At 50.2% G+C, this 18,898-nt stretch overlaps 1 protein-coding gene across 1 annotated transcript in view; it reads right to left on the bottom strand.

Moving 5' to 3' along the window:
• PPL (periplakin) overlaps nt 1-18,898 on the bottom strand; it is a 58,181-nt gene that overhangs the window by 23,348 nt on the left and 15,935 nt on the right. The window contains exon 2 of the mRNA XM_039478255.2: nt 6,141-6,240. Within this exon, the coding sequence (XP_039334189.1) occupies nt 6,141-6,240 (100 nt within the window). The remainder of the gene's footprint in view (nt 1-6,140; nt 6,241-18,898) is intronic.

Raw genomic sequence — 18,898 nt, 5'->3', positions numbered from 1 at the left:
TGCCTCCAGGGGCTCTGCAGGGAGAGGATGTCGGTAGTGAGGCTGTGGGCTGGGAGAGCAGGCAGTGGTCTGTGGCAGCAGCTAGGTGAGAGCAAGGTGGCACTAGCAAGAAGGAACAGAGCGGGGGCGGGGGGAAATATCTGGGAGGGGCCATCGATGGTTGCTGATGAGTGCAGGGCTTCTGTTCATTTAGGGAGGAGTGATGAATGGCAGCCAGGACAGCAGGTTTCTCAACACAGCCGGTTAATTCACTGTGTCAGTATTTGAGAAGCCCAGCTGTGACTCTGCACCATGCTGGGCCCTAGGGATGAGCCCCTGAGTGATCCCCAGTCCCACAGGCGACGCAGTCACATGTCAGTGAGGGGAATGAGTACAGGTTGGCTGATGCTGGGGCACCCAGATGCGGCCACCAATCCCATCCCCTGGCTGGGTCTCAGCATCCCCATCTCTACAATGGGCATAAGGAAAACACCCGCTTTGCGAAGTGAACTGAGAAATACCACTTAGCAACAAAGAGCAGGAACTATGGACCGTGCTCCATGTGAATGAGCCTCAAGAGGTTGTTCAAAGGGAAAGAAGCCAGACAGAGCCCACAAGATGTGGGATCCATTTACGTCAAGTGTCCCAAATAGGCAAGTCCAGAGAGACAGAAAGTCTCTGTCTCTTAGTTGTTGCCCAGGGGCAGGGCTGGGAAGAGGCATGAACAGGAAATAGGCACAAGAGATCTTGTTCCGGAGGAAAATGTGCTGAAACTGATTCATGGGCGTGGCTGCATCCCTTGCTAGTTACTCAAAATCATTGACTTGTACGCTTGAAATGGGAGCATTTTATAAGGAAACTATGTATCCATAAAGTTGTCTTTAATAAAAAGCCGCCAAGTGCGGTGGCTCACTCCTGTAGTCCCAACACTTTGGGAGGCTGAGGTGGGCAGATCACAGGGTCATGAGATTGAGACCATCCTGGACAACATGCTGAAACCGAGTCTCCACTAAAAATACAAAAAAATTAGGTGGGTGTAATCCCAGCTAAAATTGGTGCCTATAATCCCAGCTACTCAGGAGGCTGAAAGGTAGGAGAATCGCTTGAACCTGGGAGGCAGAGGTTCTGGTGAGCCAAGATTGTGCCACTGCACTCCAGCCTGATGACAGAGCTAGACTCCATCTCAAAAAAAAAAAAAAAAAAAAAAAAAAAAAACAACAACAACAAAAAAAACCAGACAGAAAAAGGAAAAAAGGAAGAAAAATAAGAAATACACAGAGGCGATGTGATGCCGGCATGAAGTAAACTTGGCTTCCTATTGGAGGAAGAAAATGTGTCGAGAGGGTCTTCACCTGGCTAAGTCTGGAGTGCTGAGGAGTGAACAGGCCTGGCTCCCCAGTGGGTTGGAGGTGAGGCTGATGTCTTCAAAAACCAGTGGAGGTCAAGTACAGTGGCTCATGCCTATAATCTTAACACTTTGAACGGCTGAGGCAGGAGGATTGCTTGAGCCCTGGAATGCAAGACCAGCCTGGGCAATACAGGGAGACTCCACTTCTCACAAAAAAATTTTTTTTTTTTTTTTTTTGAGACAGAGTTTCGCTCTTGTTACCCAGGCTGGACTGCAATGGCGCAATCTCGGCTCACCGCAACCTCCGCCTCCTGGGTTCAAGCAATTCTCCTGCCTCAGCCTCCTGAGTAGCTGGGATTACAGGCAAGCGCCACCATGCCCAGCTAATTTTTTTTTTTGTATTTTTAGTAGAGATGGGGTTTCACCATGTTGACCAGGATGGTCTCGATCTCTTGACCTCGTGATCCACCCGCCTCAGCCTCCCAAAAGTGCTGGGATTACAGGCTTGAGCCACCGCGCCAGGCCCAAAAATTTTTTTTAAAGTAGCTGGGTGTGATGGTGTGCACCTATAGTCCTAGCTACTCAGGACGCTGGAGCAGGAGAATCATGTGACTCAAGGAGTTCAAGGCTGCAGTGAGCTAAGATTGCACCACTGTACTCCAACCTGGGCAGCAGAGCGAGACCCTGTCTCAAACAAACCATGTATCCAAAAAGCAAATGGAACCAGGCATCCCCCAACCCTGAGGTACGCTGGCCAGTTAATTACAACAAAACATCACACTTCTTGGAGTGGAATTTTATCCACTCCATTATCACCAGCTTCCCTGAGCTGCAGATCAAAGATTAATTTTGCAAAAGGAGGAAGTCTATTAATCATTGCCTAATTCATGAAGCTGCCAGGTGGGAATACAAGCTCAAAACACTGGCTGAGAGACAAAGAGGACATGTAGCTGAGGGAGGCTAGTGTGCAAAAGTTCAAAGTAAGGCAGAACTGATCGATGGTGAGAGATTGGCATAGGGTTGACCTCTGATGGATATTAACTGGGGAGAGGGCCAGGGAGCTTTCTAGACAGTGTTATCCATCTTGCCCCAGACAATGTAACATGGGTATCTACTGATGCAAAAATTCACTCAGGTGAAGTCTTCAAATGCAGACAGTTCTATACAGTTTATATAAATTATACCTTGATAAAAAAGTTTTTAAAGTCATAGGGGCCAGGCCGAGTGGCTCACCCCTATAATCCTAGCACACTGGGAGGCCCAGGCCAGGGGATTGCTTCAGCTCAGGAATTTGAGACCAGCCTGAGACACATAGTGAGATCCTACCTCTAAAAAAAAAATATAAAAATTAGCCAGGCATAGTAGCATGCGCTTGTAGTCCCAGCTACTTGGGAGGTTGACAGGGGAGGATGGCTTGAGCCCAGTAGGCTGAGGCTTCAGTGAGCTGTGATCATGCCACTGCACTCTAGCCTGGGCAACAGAATGAGACTCCATTAAAAAAAAAAAAAAAAAAAAAAAATTCAGCTCACGCCTATAATCTCAGCACTTTGGGAGGCTGAGGCAGGTGAGTTACCTGAGGTCAGGAGTTCAAGATCAGCCTCGCCAACAAGGTGAAACCTCGTCCCTACTAAAAACACAAAAATTGGCTGGGCATGGTGGCACATACCTGTAATCCCAGCTGTTCGGGAGGCAGGAGAATCGTTTGAACTCAGGAGGTGGAGGCTGCAGTGAGCTGAGATGGCACCACTGCACTCCTGGGCAACAGACTGTCTCAAAAAAAAAAAAAAAAGAAGAAAGAAATAAAGAGAGAAAGAGAGAGAAAGAAAGGAAGGAAGGAAAAAAAGAAAAAGAAGGCAGGCAGGCAAAAATAGTTCAGGCCAAGCACACATGGCTTGTAACTATAATCCCAGCACTTTGGGAGACCGAGGCAGGAGGATGGCTTGAGGCCAGGAGTCAAGACCAGCCTGGACAACACAGCAAGACCCTGCCTCTACAAAAAATAAAATAAAAATGGTTCAAAATTATCTCCCAAATTCATGCTTGTTATTCAGAGTCATTACTCCAAAGAAATAAAATGAGAAGGTTAAACCCTCTTCTTTCTTTCTCCCTCCCTCTCTCTTACACATACACACAAAGGTCAAACAGAAATGCACCAATATGTTAACAGTCAATGGATACCTCTGGTGGTGGAATTCTACATGAATGATTTGATTGATTGATTGACTGAGGCCGGGACTCTCTCTGCTGCCCAGGCTGGGTGCAGTTGCGTGATACCGGCTCACTGCAGCCTTAACCTCCCAGGCTTAAGCAAGCCTCCCACCTCAGTCTCCCGAGGAGCTGGGGCGACAGGCACACACACCACCACGCCTGGCTAATTTTTCATATTTTTTGTAGAGATGGGGTTTCACCATGTTGCTCAAACTGGTCTCAAACTCCTGGGCTCAAGCCACCTGCCTGCCTAGGCCTCCCAAAGTGCTGGGCTTAGGGGAGCAAGCCACTGCGCCCAGCTTATGATCTTAATTACTTTGTTATGCTTGTTTATCCATCCTGAAATGTGTGTGATGAACACATATTACTTTTGTTATGAGGGAAACACACAGCCCCAAAAGATGTTTGTTTTAAGAAAGAAAAAATCCACCATCAAAAGGGGTCCCAGATGGCAGGGGATGTAACTGAAAATGACAAGGGGAGCTTATGGGAGGGAACAGGTGTGGGCTGGCTGGCAGAACCCAGGGAGGCAGGAGGTGGAGGCCCAGGAGTGTGTGGAGGGCAGGACCCCAGGCAGGAGGCTGGGGTGAGGCCCACCCCTGGGGCCCCTGCAGGGGACAGCTGGTGGCAAAGAACAGAGTCTCCATGTGCCTGCCCCCTGCACCCCTGCAGACTATGCCCACTCCAGCCCACCCACCCGCTCCGGTCTCTCAGCTGCTCTGGACAGGCCCTCAGAGGGTGGGCAACTGGTCCACCAGGGGCAGCCAGGGGGTTTGGACACCTGTGGCTGGGCCTGGGGACAGCAGTGTGGCTGGGAAGATCTTGACCTCCCTGCTGACCTCTCCGCCCTTATCCCCCCAACTCCTCTGGTCCCACCTTTCTTTTTTTTTAGACAGAGTCTCACTCTGTCGCCAGGCTAGAGTGCAATGTTGTGATCTCAGCTTATTGCAACCTCCCCTCCCAGGTTCAAGCGATTCTCCTGCCTCAGCCTCCCAAGTAGCTGGGATAACAGGTGTGCACCACCATGTCCAGCTAATGTTTGCAGTTTTAGTAGAGACAAGGTTTCACCATGTTGGCCAGGCTGGTCTTGCACTCTTGACCTCAGGTGATCCGCCCACCTCTGGCCTCCCAAAGTGCTGGGATTACAGGTGTGAGCTGTTGTGCCCGCCCTGGTCCTACCTCTTAGTCGCCTCCTGAGTAGGGACACCAGAAGAAATACAGACCGCCAGTTACATTTGATTTTCAGATAAATAAGAATGTTTTAGTAAAAGCCTATCCCTGATAATACACGTGCTTTCCTGTTACTAAAAAATGGTTTGTGTTCTGAAACACAAATGTAACTGGACATGTTGTATTTTATTTGCTCAGTCTGGTAATTCCACCTCCAGGCTGATGCTGGCACTGTCTCTGCCACTGACTTGTCACCCCAGCCCCTTCTGAACCTCAATTGCTCCAGGCTACAAAACGGACATCAACCCAGTTGCACCAGGCTGAGGTGCTGGAAGGTGTAAAGAGAAGGCGGTCATTCCCGAGGCTCATGTGTCCCGCAGGGTACAGAAGCTTCATGACGTTGAGTCCATGGGGCAGTTCTTAGGCCCATGTTGCAGAAGGGGAAACTGAGGCTCAGAGAGGGGAAAGTGATTTGCCCAGCTATCTTCTCTCTCTTCTCCAAAAAAGGTGGAGGAAGACCTGCACCCTGAGGGCTGGCGGCAACAGGATGTGCAGTGAAATGATGTTGATGATAACAGCCCCACACTGTATCTGCATAGTCTCATTCAGTCTTTACAACCACCCCACGAGATGGGAATGAACACTCCTGCCCGTTTAGGGAGAATCCTGTTCATGGGGAGGTGGGACGGCTCACTTGCCCAAGGTCACCCAGCAAGGACAAGGCTGGGCTCCTTTCTTAGAGCCTGACACCACGGCGCTCCTTCAGGCAGGAGACGCTTGGCAAACAGGGCCCAGGGGGCGGCAGGAACTTAGTACCCAGCGGGTACTGGTATTAACAACAACGGCGCCGGGCGCGGTGGCTCAAGCCTGTAATCCCAGCACTTTGGGAGGCCGAGGCGGGTGGATCACGAGGTCAAGAGATCAAGACCATCCTGGTCAACACGGTGAAACCCCGTCTCTACTAAAAATACAAAAAATTAGCTGGGCATGTGGTGCGTGCCTGTAATCCTAGCTACTCAGGAGGCTGAGGCAGGAGAATTGCCTGAACCCAGGAGGCGGAGGTTGTGGTGAGCCGAGATCGCGCCATTGCACTCCAGCCTGGGTAACAAGAGCGAAACTCCGTCTCAAAAAAAAAAAACAAAAACAAAAACAAAAACAACGACAAGGTTCCTCTGGCAGAGCAGGGCTTCCTGACCTCGGCTCCGCTGCCCTGCAGTGAACGGTAGGGTGTTCCGCAGCATCCCCGACCCCTACGTCCCACCAAATGGACGCCCGGAGCACCTTCCTTCCAAGTTGTGACAATCAAAATGTCTCTGCACGTTTCCTGGGGGCCAGAATCATTCCTGAATGAGAATCACTGATTCCAAACAGGCCCTGGTCCTGAACGGGGCTAGCAGAACAGGGGCCCCGCCGAGGTGGGAGTGGGGGCACTCACACTCTGCATCTTGGCCTCTGTGTCCACGATGTTCTTCTCCACCTGGTCGGCATTCTTCTGCAGCTGCTCGATCAGCTCCGAGAGCTCCTTGTTAGAGATGCTGTGGGCAGAAGCCAAGGGGAGATGGGTGAAGTGCCTTGTGGGCTGTGCCCGCACCAGGACCCCATCCTCCGCTGGTCCCGGTCCCACGCTCTGAGCAAGAGCTGCCCACAGAGCCTTTGAGGGAGTTAGGCTGTTCCCATAGGGCGACGTGACTAAAGCCATAGAGACAAGGCAGTGCCTGGCAGGGAGTCAGCCTCCAATTTTATTATTATTTTTTTTTGAGATCAAGTCTCACTTTGTCACCCAGGCTAATGTGCAATGGTGCGATCTCAGCTCACTGCAACCTCCACCTCCCAATGATTCTCATGCCTCAGCCTCCCCAGCAGCTGGGATTACAGGTGCACACCACCAAGCCCGGCTAAGTTTTGTATTTTAAGTGGAGATGGGGTTTCACCATGTTGGCCAGGCTGGTCTCGAACTCCTGACCTCAAGTGATCCGTCTGCCTTGGCCTGCCTTGGCCTCCCTTGGCCTGGGGTTACAGGCATGAGCTACTACACCTGGCCAGCTTCCGCTTTGATCATTCTCTCTACTGTTTCTATTTTTTATTTTTATTCATTCTTTTTTTTTTTTTTGAGATCGAGTCTCATACTGTTGCCCAGGCTGGAGTGTAGCAGCACAGTCATGGCTCACTGCAGCCTCTATCTCCCAGTCTCAAGCAATCCTCCCAGCTCAACCTCTCAAGTAGCTGGGACCACAGGCATATACCACCACTCCCAGGTAATTTTTACATTACTTTTGGTAGAGAGTGGGTTTCACCATGTCACCCAGGGTGGTCTCGAACACCTGAGCTCAAGGAATTCATCCATCTCGGACTCCCAAAGTACTGGGATTACAGACATGAGCCACCAGGCCCTGCCTACACATTTTTTTTTTAAAGATAGGGTCTTGCTCTGTCACCCAGGCTGGAGTGCAGTGGCATGACCACAGTTGACTGTAGCCTTGAACTCCTGAGCTCAGGCAATCCTCCTGCCTCTGCCTCTTGAGTAATTGGGACCACTGGCACCACCACCACACCTGGCTTCTAACACTTTTTTTTTTTTGAGACAGAGTCTCCCTCTATTGCCCAGGCTGGAGTGTAGTGGTACAATCTGGGCTCACTGTAACCTCTGCTTCCTGGGTTCAGGCAATTCTCCTGCCTCAGCCTCCCGAGTAGCTGGGACTACAGGCATGTGCCCATCACACCTAGCTAGTTTTTTTGTATTTTTAGTAGAGATGGGGTTTTGACATATTGGCTAGGCTGGTCTTGAACTCCTGACCTCGTGGTCTGCCTGATTTGGCCTCCCAAAATGCTGGGATTATAGGTGTGAGCCGCTACACCCAGCCTGCTTCAATTTTGCCATGTTGGCAAAATGTACCATATTTGAAAAATTGAGAGATAATTTACATGCTGTAAAAGTCACCTGTTTAAAGTACACAGTCAGTGGTTTTTAGTACTATATATTCAGAGTTGTGCAACCATCACCACTATCTAATTCCAGAAATTTTTATCAACCAAAAGCTCCCCACCCACGGGCAGTCACTCGCTCTTCCCCACCCCCTCTAGTCCCAGGCAACCAGAAATTTCTCTCTATAGATGTGCCTATTCTGGACATTTCACATAAATAGAATCACATAATACGTGGCCTTTTGCATCTGCCTTCTCTCAGCATGATGTTTTCAAGCTTCATGCATATTGCAACATTGATTAGAACTTCGTTCTTTTTATGGCTGAATAATATTCCGTCACGTGGCTACTTCACATTTTGCTTATTCATTCAACACCTGACAACCATCTGGGCCGTTTCCACCTCTGGGCCGTCATGAGAATCACATGGCTGTGAACTTTCAGGAACAAGCTTTTGTGTGAGCAGCTGATTTTTAATCACCTGATATTTTTCTTTCAACCACTCTTTTTATTTTAGAGTTAAATAAATGTGTTTATAAAGGTAACTTGCTCTCCCCATTTTAAACAGAAAACCAAAATCCCTCACCATGAGTGAATTAGCTGCTAAAATCGATTTCACGGGAATGTAATGGCATTTGGGTTCTATGGTGACACCAGGCTGCCTGCTGCTACTGACAGCTGTGGTGGCGTCAGGCCCAGCCTTTTTCCTGATCTTTTCACAGAGGTTGAAAGAGAATTGACGCCCAGTACGGTGGCTCATGCCTATAATCCCAGCACTTTGGGAGGCCAAGGCAGGCGGATCACCTGAGGTCAGGAGTTTGAGACCAGCCTGGACAACATGGCGAAACCCCATCTCTACTAAAAATACAAAAATTAGCTGGGCCTGTAATCCCAGCTAATTGACGCCCAGTACGGTGGCTCATGCCTATAATCCCAGTACTTTGGGAGGCCAAGGCAGGCGGATCACCTGAGGTCAGGAGTTTGAGACCAGCCTGGACAACATGGCGAAACCCCATCTCTACTAAAAATACAAAAATTAGCGGGTGCCTGTAATCCCAACTACTGGGAGGCTGAGGCAGGAGAATTGCTTGAACCCAGGAGGCAGAGGTTTCAGTGAGCTGAGATTGCACAACTACACTCCAGCCTGGGCAACAGAGCGAGACTCTGTCTCACAAAAAAAAAAAGAAAAGAAAAAGAGAGACTTGAAAGTAGCCTGACCCTCTCCCTCACTGCCTCTGTGTCCCCTCCTGTCACATCTGTCTACTGCCCCCATCCCTTTGAACCACACTCAGACCACTCTGGGAAATGCTTCAATGGGAGTTAGTTAAGACCTTGGCCCTGGGATCAGCTGTGGGTTCAGATCTTGGCTTCCATCAGCCACTCAGTGGCTGTGTGACCTGGCCAAGCTCCCTTGCCTCTCTGTGCCTCTGCCTGCCAAACCGATAGGCTAGAGGGGGTGGGGCAACAGCGGTTACAAATCCAAGTGAGGTTACAGCGGCAAAGGGGGGTGCACAGAGCCAGGCACAGACGAAGTCTCAACAAAGGTTTGTGATTCTGGTTGTCAAGGAGCGTTAGCGATCACCCAGCTCTGCCTCTGTTGTTTTGAGACGGAGTCTCGCTCTGTCACCCAGGCAGGAATGCAATGGTGAGATCTCAGCTCACTGTAACCTCTGCCTCCTGGGTTCAAGCAATTCTCTTGCCTCCACCTCCCGAGTAGCTGGGATTACAGGCATATACCACCACACCCAGCTCATTTTTGTATTTTTAGTAGAGACGGGGTTTCATTATGTTGGCCAGGCTGGTCTGGAACTCCTGACCTCAGGGAATCCACCCACCTCAGCCTCTCAAAGTGTTGGGATTATGGGCGTGAGCCACGGCGCCTGGCCTTTATTATTATTATTTTTGAGATGGAGTGTTGCTCTGTCACCAAACTGGAATGCAATGGTGAGATCTCAGCTCATGGCAACCTCCGCCTCCCAGGTTCGAGTGATTCTCCTGCCTCAGCCTCCTGAGTAGTTGGGATTACAGGTGTGCGCCACCATGCCCGGCTAATTTTGTATTTTTTTTATTTAGTAGAGACAAGTTTTCACCATGTTGGCCAGGATGGTCTCAATCTCCTGACCTCGTGATCTGCCTGCCTTGGCCTCCCAAACTGCTGTGATTACAGGTGTGAGCCACCATGCCCGGCCTATTATTGCTATTTTTATAGGTTCCCCAGGGGACCTGGACACCCACTGGAGTCATGAACCAGGAGGGGCTGTTGATGTTGGGGGTGGAAATGGCAGCAGCAGACATGCTGGGAATCCACCCCTCTATGTCCCAAACCTAGCCTAAGGGCCAGCTTTGTGGCAGACGTGGACATACCGGGGCTGTGGGAACTTGGGGAAACAGGATCCAGAGCACGCCTTCTGCAAGGTCAGCTGGGGGCAGCCTTTCCCAAAGTGGGGTCCAGGAACCCAACTCTTAGAAGTCTTATTCTTCCTTGGTCCAGGCAGTTAGGAAAATCCCACCCTTGATATGCTCATGAGCCAGCAAAGGCACTGATAAGTTCTGCAGTGGAGAAAGCTGGTGTTTGGTGGGGTGGCCAGGAAGGCTCGGCGGGGGGAGCTTTGGATGGAGGACTGGGTAGGAAGGCATCAGCTTGGCATCTAGAAGAGCCAGGTCAGAGGTCCACTCCTCACTCCTCCTTCATTCCCTAACCCCCCACTTCCTGGTTGGGAGGCCACATGGAGAACGGGAGTTTCTGGGCCCCCACACCCCCACCGCAGTCACTGACCATATGCTGGGCCAGCTGCACCGAGATGGTGAGTCTCCCCCCAAATACTGAACCCCTAACTCTGCAGTGCATGGTTGGGGCCTGCACTGTGGCTCAGGTGGGGGCCTTTGTCTCTCTTGAACCCGGCCCCAACTCAGGCACAGGGCCAGCTCCCACACCAGCCCTTTCACAGACTGCAGCAGATTCAAGAAAAGCCATCTTCTAGACTCTATCCTGGAGGGGCCTATTATTCCAGCCAAAGCCCCCACCCCTGCCCTGGGGACACGGGAGGTACAGGGCCATGACCGCTGCCTCAGGGACCTTGGACTCCTGATGGGACAAAGCCACGAGCAGCAAGAAGCTCTGGGCAGACAGGCCAGGCCCAAGTCCCAGCACTGGGCCGCTTGCTGCTTAGACAGCCTCAGGCAAGTGCCCTACGCTGTGCAGCCTCAGCTTCTCCATCTGTCCACTGGTGACAACCACAAAGGTGTCCGGGGCACCTGCCACTTGCTGCGGGCTTTGCCATGCCTCAGACACATTCACAGGTAGCAGCTCAGTATCATCCTCGTGGCCGGGCGCGGTGGCTCATGTCTGTAATGCCAGCACTTTGGGAGACTGACGCGTTGGATCACAACGTCAGGAGTTCGAGACCAACCTGGCCAATAGGGTAACACACCACCTCTACTTGAAATACAAAAAATTAGCTAGGCGTCGTGGCGGGCACCTGTAGTTTCAGCTGCTCGGGAGGCTGAGGCAGAATTGCTTGAACCCGGGAGGCAAAGGTTGTAGTGAGCCGAGATCACACCACTGCACTCCAGCCTGTGTAACAGAGCAAGACCCTGTCTCCAAAATATCGTCCTTGTCCTAGGTCCCCAGGGAGGTTTGTGTGCCCCTTTACAGAGGAAGAAACCAACACTCAGAGACGTCAAGGCACTGGCCCAGGGTCACAGAGCTTGTGAACAATGATTGTCCCCTCAGGCAATCTCACTCCAGAGGGGTGTGACTGACTGGGCTAACAGTTACACATTGGGATGCTAGGAAATTCACACCAGTAACAGTCTCCACCATCACATAATATCAGCTAATACTTACCCTCTACATGCCAGGCTCCTCACGGTTTCTGACTCAGTCTTTATGACAACACTGCAAGGTGGGTGTTAGGATGGCAGGTAATTGTATTATTATCCCCACTTTATGGGTGTGGAAACTGAGGATCAGAGAGGTTAAGTAACTCTGCTAAAGTCACCCAGCTAAAATTAGATGGCAGAGCCAGGACTCCAGGCCCTTAATAACTCCATGTGACAATCTTACAGGACTCCCAGCACACAGCAGGTACTTCACAGATTAATTTATAATGCCAAGAGCCCAAAGCCACACCAGGACGCCACTTTTCACCCAGTAAGACGGTTATAATAAAAAAGGCAATAACAAGTGTTGACAAAGATGTGGAAATTGGAACCTCTCATGCCTTGCTGGTGGGGATGCGAAACGGTGCACAGTTGTGGAAAACAGCCTAGAAATTCTGCAAAAAGTTAAATAGTCACCATAAGACTCAGCAAGCCCACTCTATGTATTTTTAAAGTTTTAATTATTTATTTATTTACTTTTGTTTCTTTTGAGACAGAGTCTTGCTCTGTTACCCACGCTGGAGTGCAGTGGTGCAATCTCGGCTCATTGCAACCTCTGCCTCCTGGGTTCACACAATTCTCCTGTCTCAGCCTCCTGAGTAGCTGAGATTACAGGTGCATGCCACCATGCCAGGTCAATTTTTGTATTTTTAGTAGAGATAGGGTTTCATCATGTTGGTCGGGCTGGTCTTGAACTCCTGACCTCGTGATCCACCTTCCTCAGCCTCCCAAATTATGGGCGTAAGCCACCTTACCCAGCTATCTATCTATCTATCTATCTATTTATCTATCTATCTATCTATCTATCTATTTATTTATTTATTTATTTATTGAGACAGTGTCTCACCCTGAAGCCCAGGCTGGACTGCAATAGCATGATCTTGGCTCACAGCAGCCTTCGCTTCCCAGACTCAAGTGATTCTCCTGCCTCAGCCTCCTGAGTAGCTGGGAATACAGGTGTGTGCCAGTATACCCGGCTAATTTTTCTATTTTCAGTAGAGATGAGGTTTTGCCATGTTGGCCAGGCTGCTCTCAAACTCCTGATCCACTTGCCTTGGTCTCCCAAAGTGCTGGGATTACAGGTATGAGACATTGAGCCTGGCCGTATTTTTATTTTTTGAGACAGGGTCTCACTCTGTTGTCCATGCTAGAGGGCAGTGGTGCGATCTCAGCTCACTGCAGCCTTGACTTCCCAGTCTCAAGCCATCTTTGTTCCTCAGCCTCTGAGTAACTGGGACTACAGGCAGCTGCCACCATGCCCAGCTAATTTTTCTATTTTTCTTTAGAGAGGGGGATTTCACCACGTTGCCCCAGCTGGTCTCAAACCCCTGGGCTCAAGCAATCCATCTGCCTGGCCCTCCCAAAATACTAGGATTACAGGCATGAGCCGCTGCCCCCAGCCCACCCCTACATACCCATCCAAGAGAACTGAAAACCTGCTCCTGGGCCGGGTGCATTGGCTCACACCTGTAATCTCAGAACTTTGAGAGGCTGAGGTGGGTGGACCACTTGCAGTCAGGAGTTTGAGACCAGCCTCGCCAACACGGCAAAACCCCATCTCTACTAAAAGTACAAAAAAATTAGCCAGGCATGGTGGCATGTGCCTGTAATCCTAGCTATGCGGGAGGCTGAGGCAGAATTACTTGAACCTGAGAGGCAGAGGTTGCAGTGAACTGAGATCGCACCACTGTACTCCAGTCTAGGTGACAGAGCAAGACTCAGTCTCAAAACAGAAACAAAGACAAAAAAACACAAAAAACAAAAAACCCTATGATTGCACAGAAACTTGTACATAAATGTTTACAGCAGCATCATTCACACTAGCCTTTTGGCTTCCGCTTTTTAGTGGAAACAACTCAAATATTCATCAGCTGACGAACATATAAACAAAATATGGTCTGTCTTTATTATTCAGCCAAAGAATGAAGGCGGCACTGACAACTGCTACAGCCTGATGAACCCCGAGAGTGTTATGCTCGGTGAGAGAAGCCAGACGTGAACAGACACGTATTACTCCACTGATAAGAAATGTTCAAAATGGAGAAATGTACAGGAGCACAAAGTGGATTCGTGGTTGCCAGGGTCCAGGAACATGTGAAATGCAGAGTGACTGCTAAAGGGTGTGTGATTTCTTTTTGGGGTGATAAAAATGTTCTAAAATCAGCCAGGTATGGTGGCTCACACCTGTATTCCCAGCACTTTGGGAGGGTGGATCACGAGGTCAGGATTCAAGACCAGACTGGCCAAAAAGGTGACACCCCATCTCTCCTAAAAATACAAAAATTAGCCAGGCATGGTGGCACATGTCTGTAATCCCAGCTACTTGGGAGGCCGAGGCAGGAGAATCGCTTGAACACGGAAGGCAGAGGCTGCAGTGAGCCAAGACTGCACCACTGCACTCTAGCCTGGGTGACAAAGCAAGACTCTGCTTCAACAACAACAACAAAAAAAGTTCAAAAATTCATCGTGGTCATCTGTGACTATATTAACAACCACTGGAAGGCACAGTGGATGGCACCTATAATCCCAGCACTTTGAGAGGCTGAGGTAGGCACACTGAGCCCACGAGTTTGAGAGCAGCCTGGGCAACATGGTGAAACCCTGTCTCTACTGAAAATACAAAAAATTAGCTAGGTGTGGTGGTGTGTGCCTGTAGTTCCAGCTACTTGGGAGGCTGAGGTAGGAGGATTGCTTGAGCCCGGGAGGTTGAGGCTGCAGTGAGCCAAGATTTCGCCACTGCACTCCAGCCTGGGTGATGAGAGTGAGACGTCCTCTCAAAACAAAAACAGAAACCTGAATCGAACACTTTAAATGAGTAAACTGCATGGTATGTCAATTTTATCACAGTAAAGCTGCTACAAAAAATATATGGCAAGTGCCATTTAGAAATAATAGGGGTTTGTTTCTTCTCTTCCAAGGCAGGTCCTGCCTCTTGTCCCATTTTCCAGGGAGGCTGGCCAGCTGCAGGTAACCCGCCAGCAGCCTGGAAGATGCTAGTTAACGCTTGGAGGGCTATTTGTCCTACTAAGTGCTAAGTAAGTCACATATATACTAGCTCATCAATGCTACTATCCTGTAAGTAAGTAGCATTGTTCTCCTCAAAAGTTGGAGGATTGGCTGGGCGCGGTGGCTCATGTCTGTAATCTCAGCACTTTGGGAGGCTGAGGCAGGCGGACCATGAGGTCAGGAGATCGAGATCATCCTGGCTAACGGGGTGAAACCCTGTCTCTACCAAAAATTCAAAAAAAATTAGCCGGGCGTGGTGGCACGCATCTGTAGTCCCAGCTACTCTGTAGGCTGAGGCAGGAGAATTGCTTGAACCTCGGAGTCGGAGTCTGCAGTGAGCTGAGATCTCACCATTGCACTCCTGCCTAGTTGACAGAGTGAAACTCCGTCTAAAAAAAAAAAAAAAAAAAAGAAGAAGTTGAAGGATTACAACTTTAAATTAGTGAATTGCATGGTATGTGAATTCCGTGCAATTAAATAAGTTACAGATGGGAAAATTGAGGTACAAAGAAATTCCATCATTTGGCCACAGTTCTGCTGTCAGCAGCAAGGCAGAGCTGGGATTCGAATCCAGGCCTCTGGAGCCACAGTCTGTGTTTTTGCTCTGTAGGTTTGGGGTTGAATGAGAGGCCTCATAAGGTCCTGTGTTCCCCCTACCATCCAGCGGGCTGCATGAACCAACTACGTGTGTTCTTTGGAGAGCCATGGAGCCCCATGCTGGGAGGGCCACAGGAATGTGGGCGGGGCAGGAACCTGCAGGAACGGGGACGGGTCCCTGGAATGCTGGGAACTGGCTAGGCTGGTCCAGGTTTTCAACTCGGTAATGAGCCGGATCAGAAGGCCAGCCGTGGCACCCCCGGGTTAAGACACAGCCTTGTCCTACCCACAAAGACACAGACAGCAGCCAGCTGGCTGAGCCGGGAACACCAAGGCATCCCTGTCCTGTCCGCCCACACCGGAAAAGGGAAGGGACCTGAGTGACAGCAGAGAGGACACGCCAGCCCTCCCTCTCTTACTCAGAGGGTAACACAGACACATGTGCTGAGGGCAGTGGCCACTGGCCCTCGAAGGGGCCTTAGAAACCATCTGGCCCCCCCGGTCATTACCCAGATGAGCAAACCGAGGTCCCGGACGTGAAGTCACCACCCAGTCACTTGGGGGAAACTGCATAGGAGAAAGACTTTGGGTCTGAAGTTAGGGTTCCGATTCGGACTGCGCCAAACAGCAGAGGAACCTGTGATGGTATGACTGAGGAGCTACATTGTAGTTTGTTTTTAATCTTTTGATATTTTCTTCAAATTTTTAAATAGAGATGCAGTTTCACTATGTTGACCAGGCTGCTCTCGAACTCCTGGCCTCAAGCGATCCTCCCATCTCAGTCTCCCTAAGTATTAAGATTACAGGCATGAGCCACCACATGCCCGGCCAGCTACTCTATTTCTGAGTCTCAGTTTTACCGTCTATAAAATGAGAGGAAGAAATCCTCTCTCGTTACGTGTACGTGCAGACCCAGGCAAAGGGGTGCACACCTGTAATCCCAGCACTTTGGGAGGCTGAGGCGGGAGCATCTCTTGAGCCTAGGAGTTTGAGACCAGCTTGGGCAAGTAGGAAGACCCTGTTTTCCTAAATACAAAAATTAGCCAGATGTGGTGGTGTGCACCTGCAGTCCCAGCTACTTGAGAGGCTTGGATGAGAGAATCCCTTGAGCCCAGGAGGTCAAGCCTGCAGTGAGCCGAGATTGCACCACTGCATTCCAGCCTGGGAAACAGAGGAAGACCCTGCCTCAAATTAAAACAACAATAAAAAGTCTATGTGTGGGGTGTGGGAAATCCGGGTCACTTTGAGAAACACCTCAGTCAATTTCAAAGACACCTTTGTGGTTCAATGGCTGAACTGGAGGTGCAGAGCAGCGTCCGGGGCCGCAAAACAGACTTGAAATCATTTACACGCTTTTTAAAATTTTGAAACAGTCTTGTTCTATTCTCCCGGCTGGAGTGCAGTGATGAGATCTTGGCTCACTTCAACCTCTGCCTCTGGGTTCCAGAGATTGTCCTGCCTCAGCCTCCTGAGTAGGTGGAATTTCAGGCACATGCCACCACGCCTAACTCATTTTTTTGTATTTTTAGTAGAGATAGGGTTTCGCCATGTTGGCTGGTCTCAAACTCCTGATCAGGTGATCTGCTTGCTTCAACCTCCCAAAGTGCTGGGATCACAGGCGTGAACCACTGTACTCAGTCCTCCCTGGCTTATTTTATTTTATTTTATTTTATTTTATTTTATTTTTGAGATGGGAGTCTTGCTCTGTCACCAGGTTGGATTGCAGTGGTATGATCTCAGCTCACTACAATCTCCGTGTTTGGGTTCAAGCAATTCTCCTGCCTCAGCCTTCCGAGTAGCTGGGACTACAGGTGTGCGCTGCCATGCCTAGCTGATTTTTATATTTTTAGTAGAGATGGAGTTTCACCATGTTGGCCAGAATGGTCTCGATCTCTTGACCGCATGATCTGCCCGGCTTGGCCTCCCAAAGTGCTGGGATTACAGGTGTGAGCAACCATGCCCGGCCTAATTTTTTTTTTTTTTTGTAGATATGGAGCTTCTTGATGTTGCTCATGTTGGTCTTAAACTCCTGAGCTCAAGGGATCCTTCTGCCTTGGCCTCCTAAAGTACAGGGATTACAGGCGTGAGCCACTGCACCTGGTATAATTACACTGCTGATACAACTGGGGCCTCACTGGCTGTTTCACCAGGGGGTCTGAATATGGACCCAGGACTTGGTTGGCAGCAGAAACATCCCCCTCAGCCATGGCCAGGCTGTGGGTCAGGGCTGCCTGTTGGATGGGTTTTCCAAGTTAGTGGGAGTCACCTCCAGTCAAAGGAGGCTGTTTTTCCATAGCTTTTGCCTTTACAGAGTCTGGGACAGTCCTGAGGAGTCTCAAGGATCCCCATTTTCTCGGCCTAGTGCTGCATATGAGGGTCCTGATGCAAGGCAAGGAAAAATTGAACCAGCGGGCCACGGGGTTGCCTGGCTCCTCCTCAAGAGTTCCGGGGCTGGGTTTCAGGGTACTCCCAGGGACCAGACAAGGGCTTCCTGGGGCTGAGCCTGCATGCTTGAGCCTTAACAGCTGTCGTTTTGTGTCCCAGGATGTACTCAGAGCAGAGGAACCACCAGGGAGGGGGCCTGGGAGCCTCAAATAGCATCAGGTCACCCTGCCCTGTCACCAGAAGTCAAAGGCTCAGTAGCCACAGCCCGACCAGCCTTATTGATATGATTGATTGATCGAGACGGAGTCTTACTCTGTCATCCAGGCTGAAGTGCAGCGGCATGATCTTGGCTCACTGCAGCCTCTGCCTCCTGGATTCAAGTGATTCTCATGCCTCAGCCTCCTAAGCAGCTGGGATTACAGACATGCACCACTACATCCAGCTAATTTTTGTATTTTTAGTAGAGACGGGGTTTTGCTATGTTGGCGAGGCTAGTTTTGAACTCCTGGCCTCAAGTGATTCACCCACCTTGGCCTCCCAAAGTGCTGGGATTACAGGCATGAGCCACTGTGCCTATTCCCGGCCTGCATTAAAGGCTCAAGGCTGAGGACCTCGAGTCCTCAGTGAGCCCAACTGCAAAGCGGGGAGCTGTGACTTGAACCCAGGGCTGTTTCTGGACATGCCAGGACAGCAGACAGTCCTCAGAGGGCCAGCAGGGAGCCAGGGACAGAGGTAACATTCCGACCTCAACATACCACTGATGTTCCACATGGGCACAGAAAGAGAACACAGGTGTCTCAGAGGACCCTCGCTCTCCATGTTGCGTGTCTCTCTTCCTGCTTTAATTTTGTGCGGGTGCCACTGGCACTTTCTAAGCACCCAGACCAAAGCCAGATGGCCTGGGGTCAAATCCTGCCTCCGCTCTTAGTAAGCTGTATTACTTAGCCTCTCTGAGCCTCAGTTTCCCCAGCTGTAAAATGACAGTCATCACAGTATGCATGCCTCAGGGCTGTGATGGGGGTGACTGAGAGAACAAATAAGGGATGCTGCCTCCTCGGAGCCTGACTCCGTCTGGACCTGGGTTCACCATTCAGGGATTTGGGCTCCTTTTAAGGAGCTGATAAAAGCCGGAAGCCAGCCGGGTGCGGTGGCTCACGCCTGTAATCCCAGCACTTTGGGAGGTAGAACTGGGCGGATCACCTGAGGTCAGGAATTCGAGACCAGCCTGGCCAGCATAGTGAAACCCTGTCTCTACTAAAAACATAAAAATTAGCCTAGGATGGTGGCACATGCCTGTAGTCCCAGCTACTTGGGGGGCTGAGGTAGGGGTTATAATAAGCCGAGATCATGCCACTGCACTCCAGCCTGGGCAACAGGGCGAGACTCTGTCTCAAAACAAAA

Source organism: Saimiri boliviensis, chromosome 12, assembly GCF_048565385.1.
Source record: "Saimiri boliviensis isolate mSaiBol1 chromosome 12, mSaiBol1.pri, whole genome shotgun sequence".
NCBI classification, from domain to species: Eukaryota; Metazoa; Chordata; class Mammalia; order Primates; family Cebidae; genus Saimiri; species Saimiri boliviensis.
The sequence above is the reverse complement of the archived record's forward strand: the minus strand, read 5'-3'. Positions and strand labels throughout refer to the sequence as shown.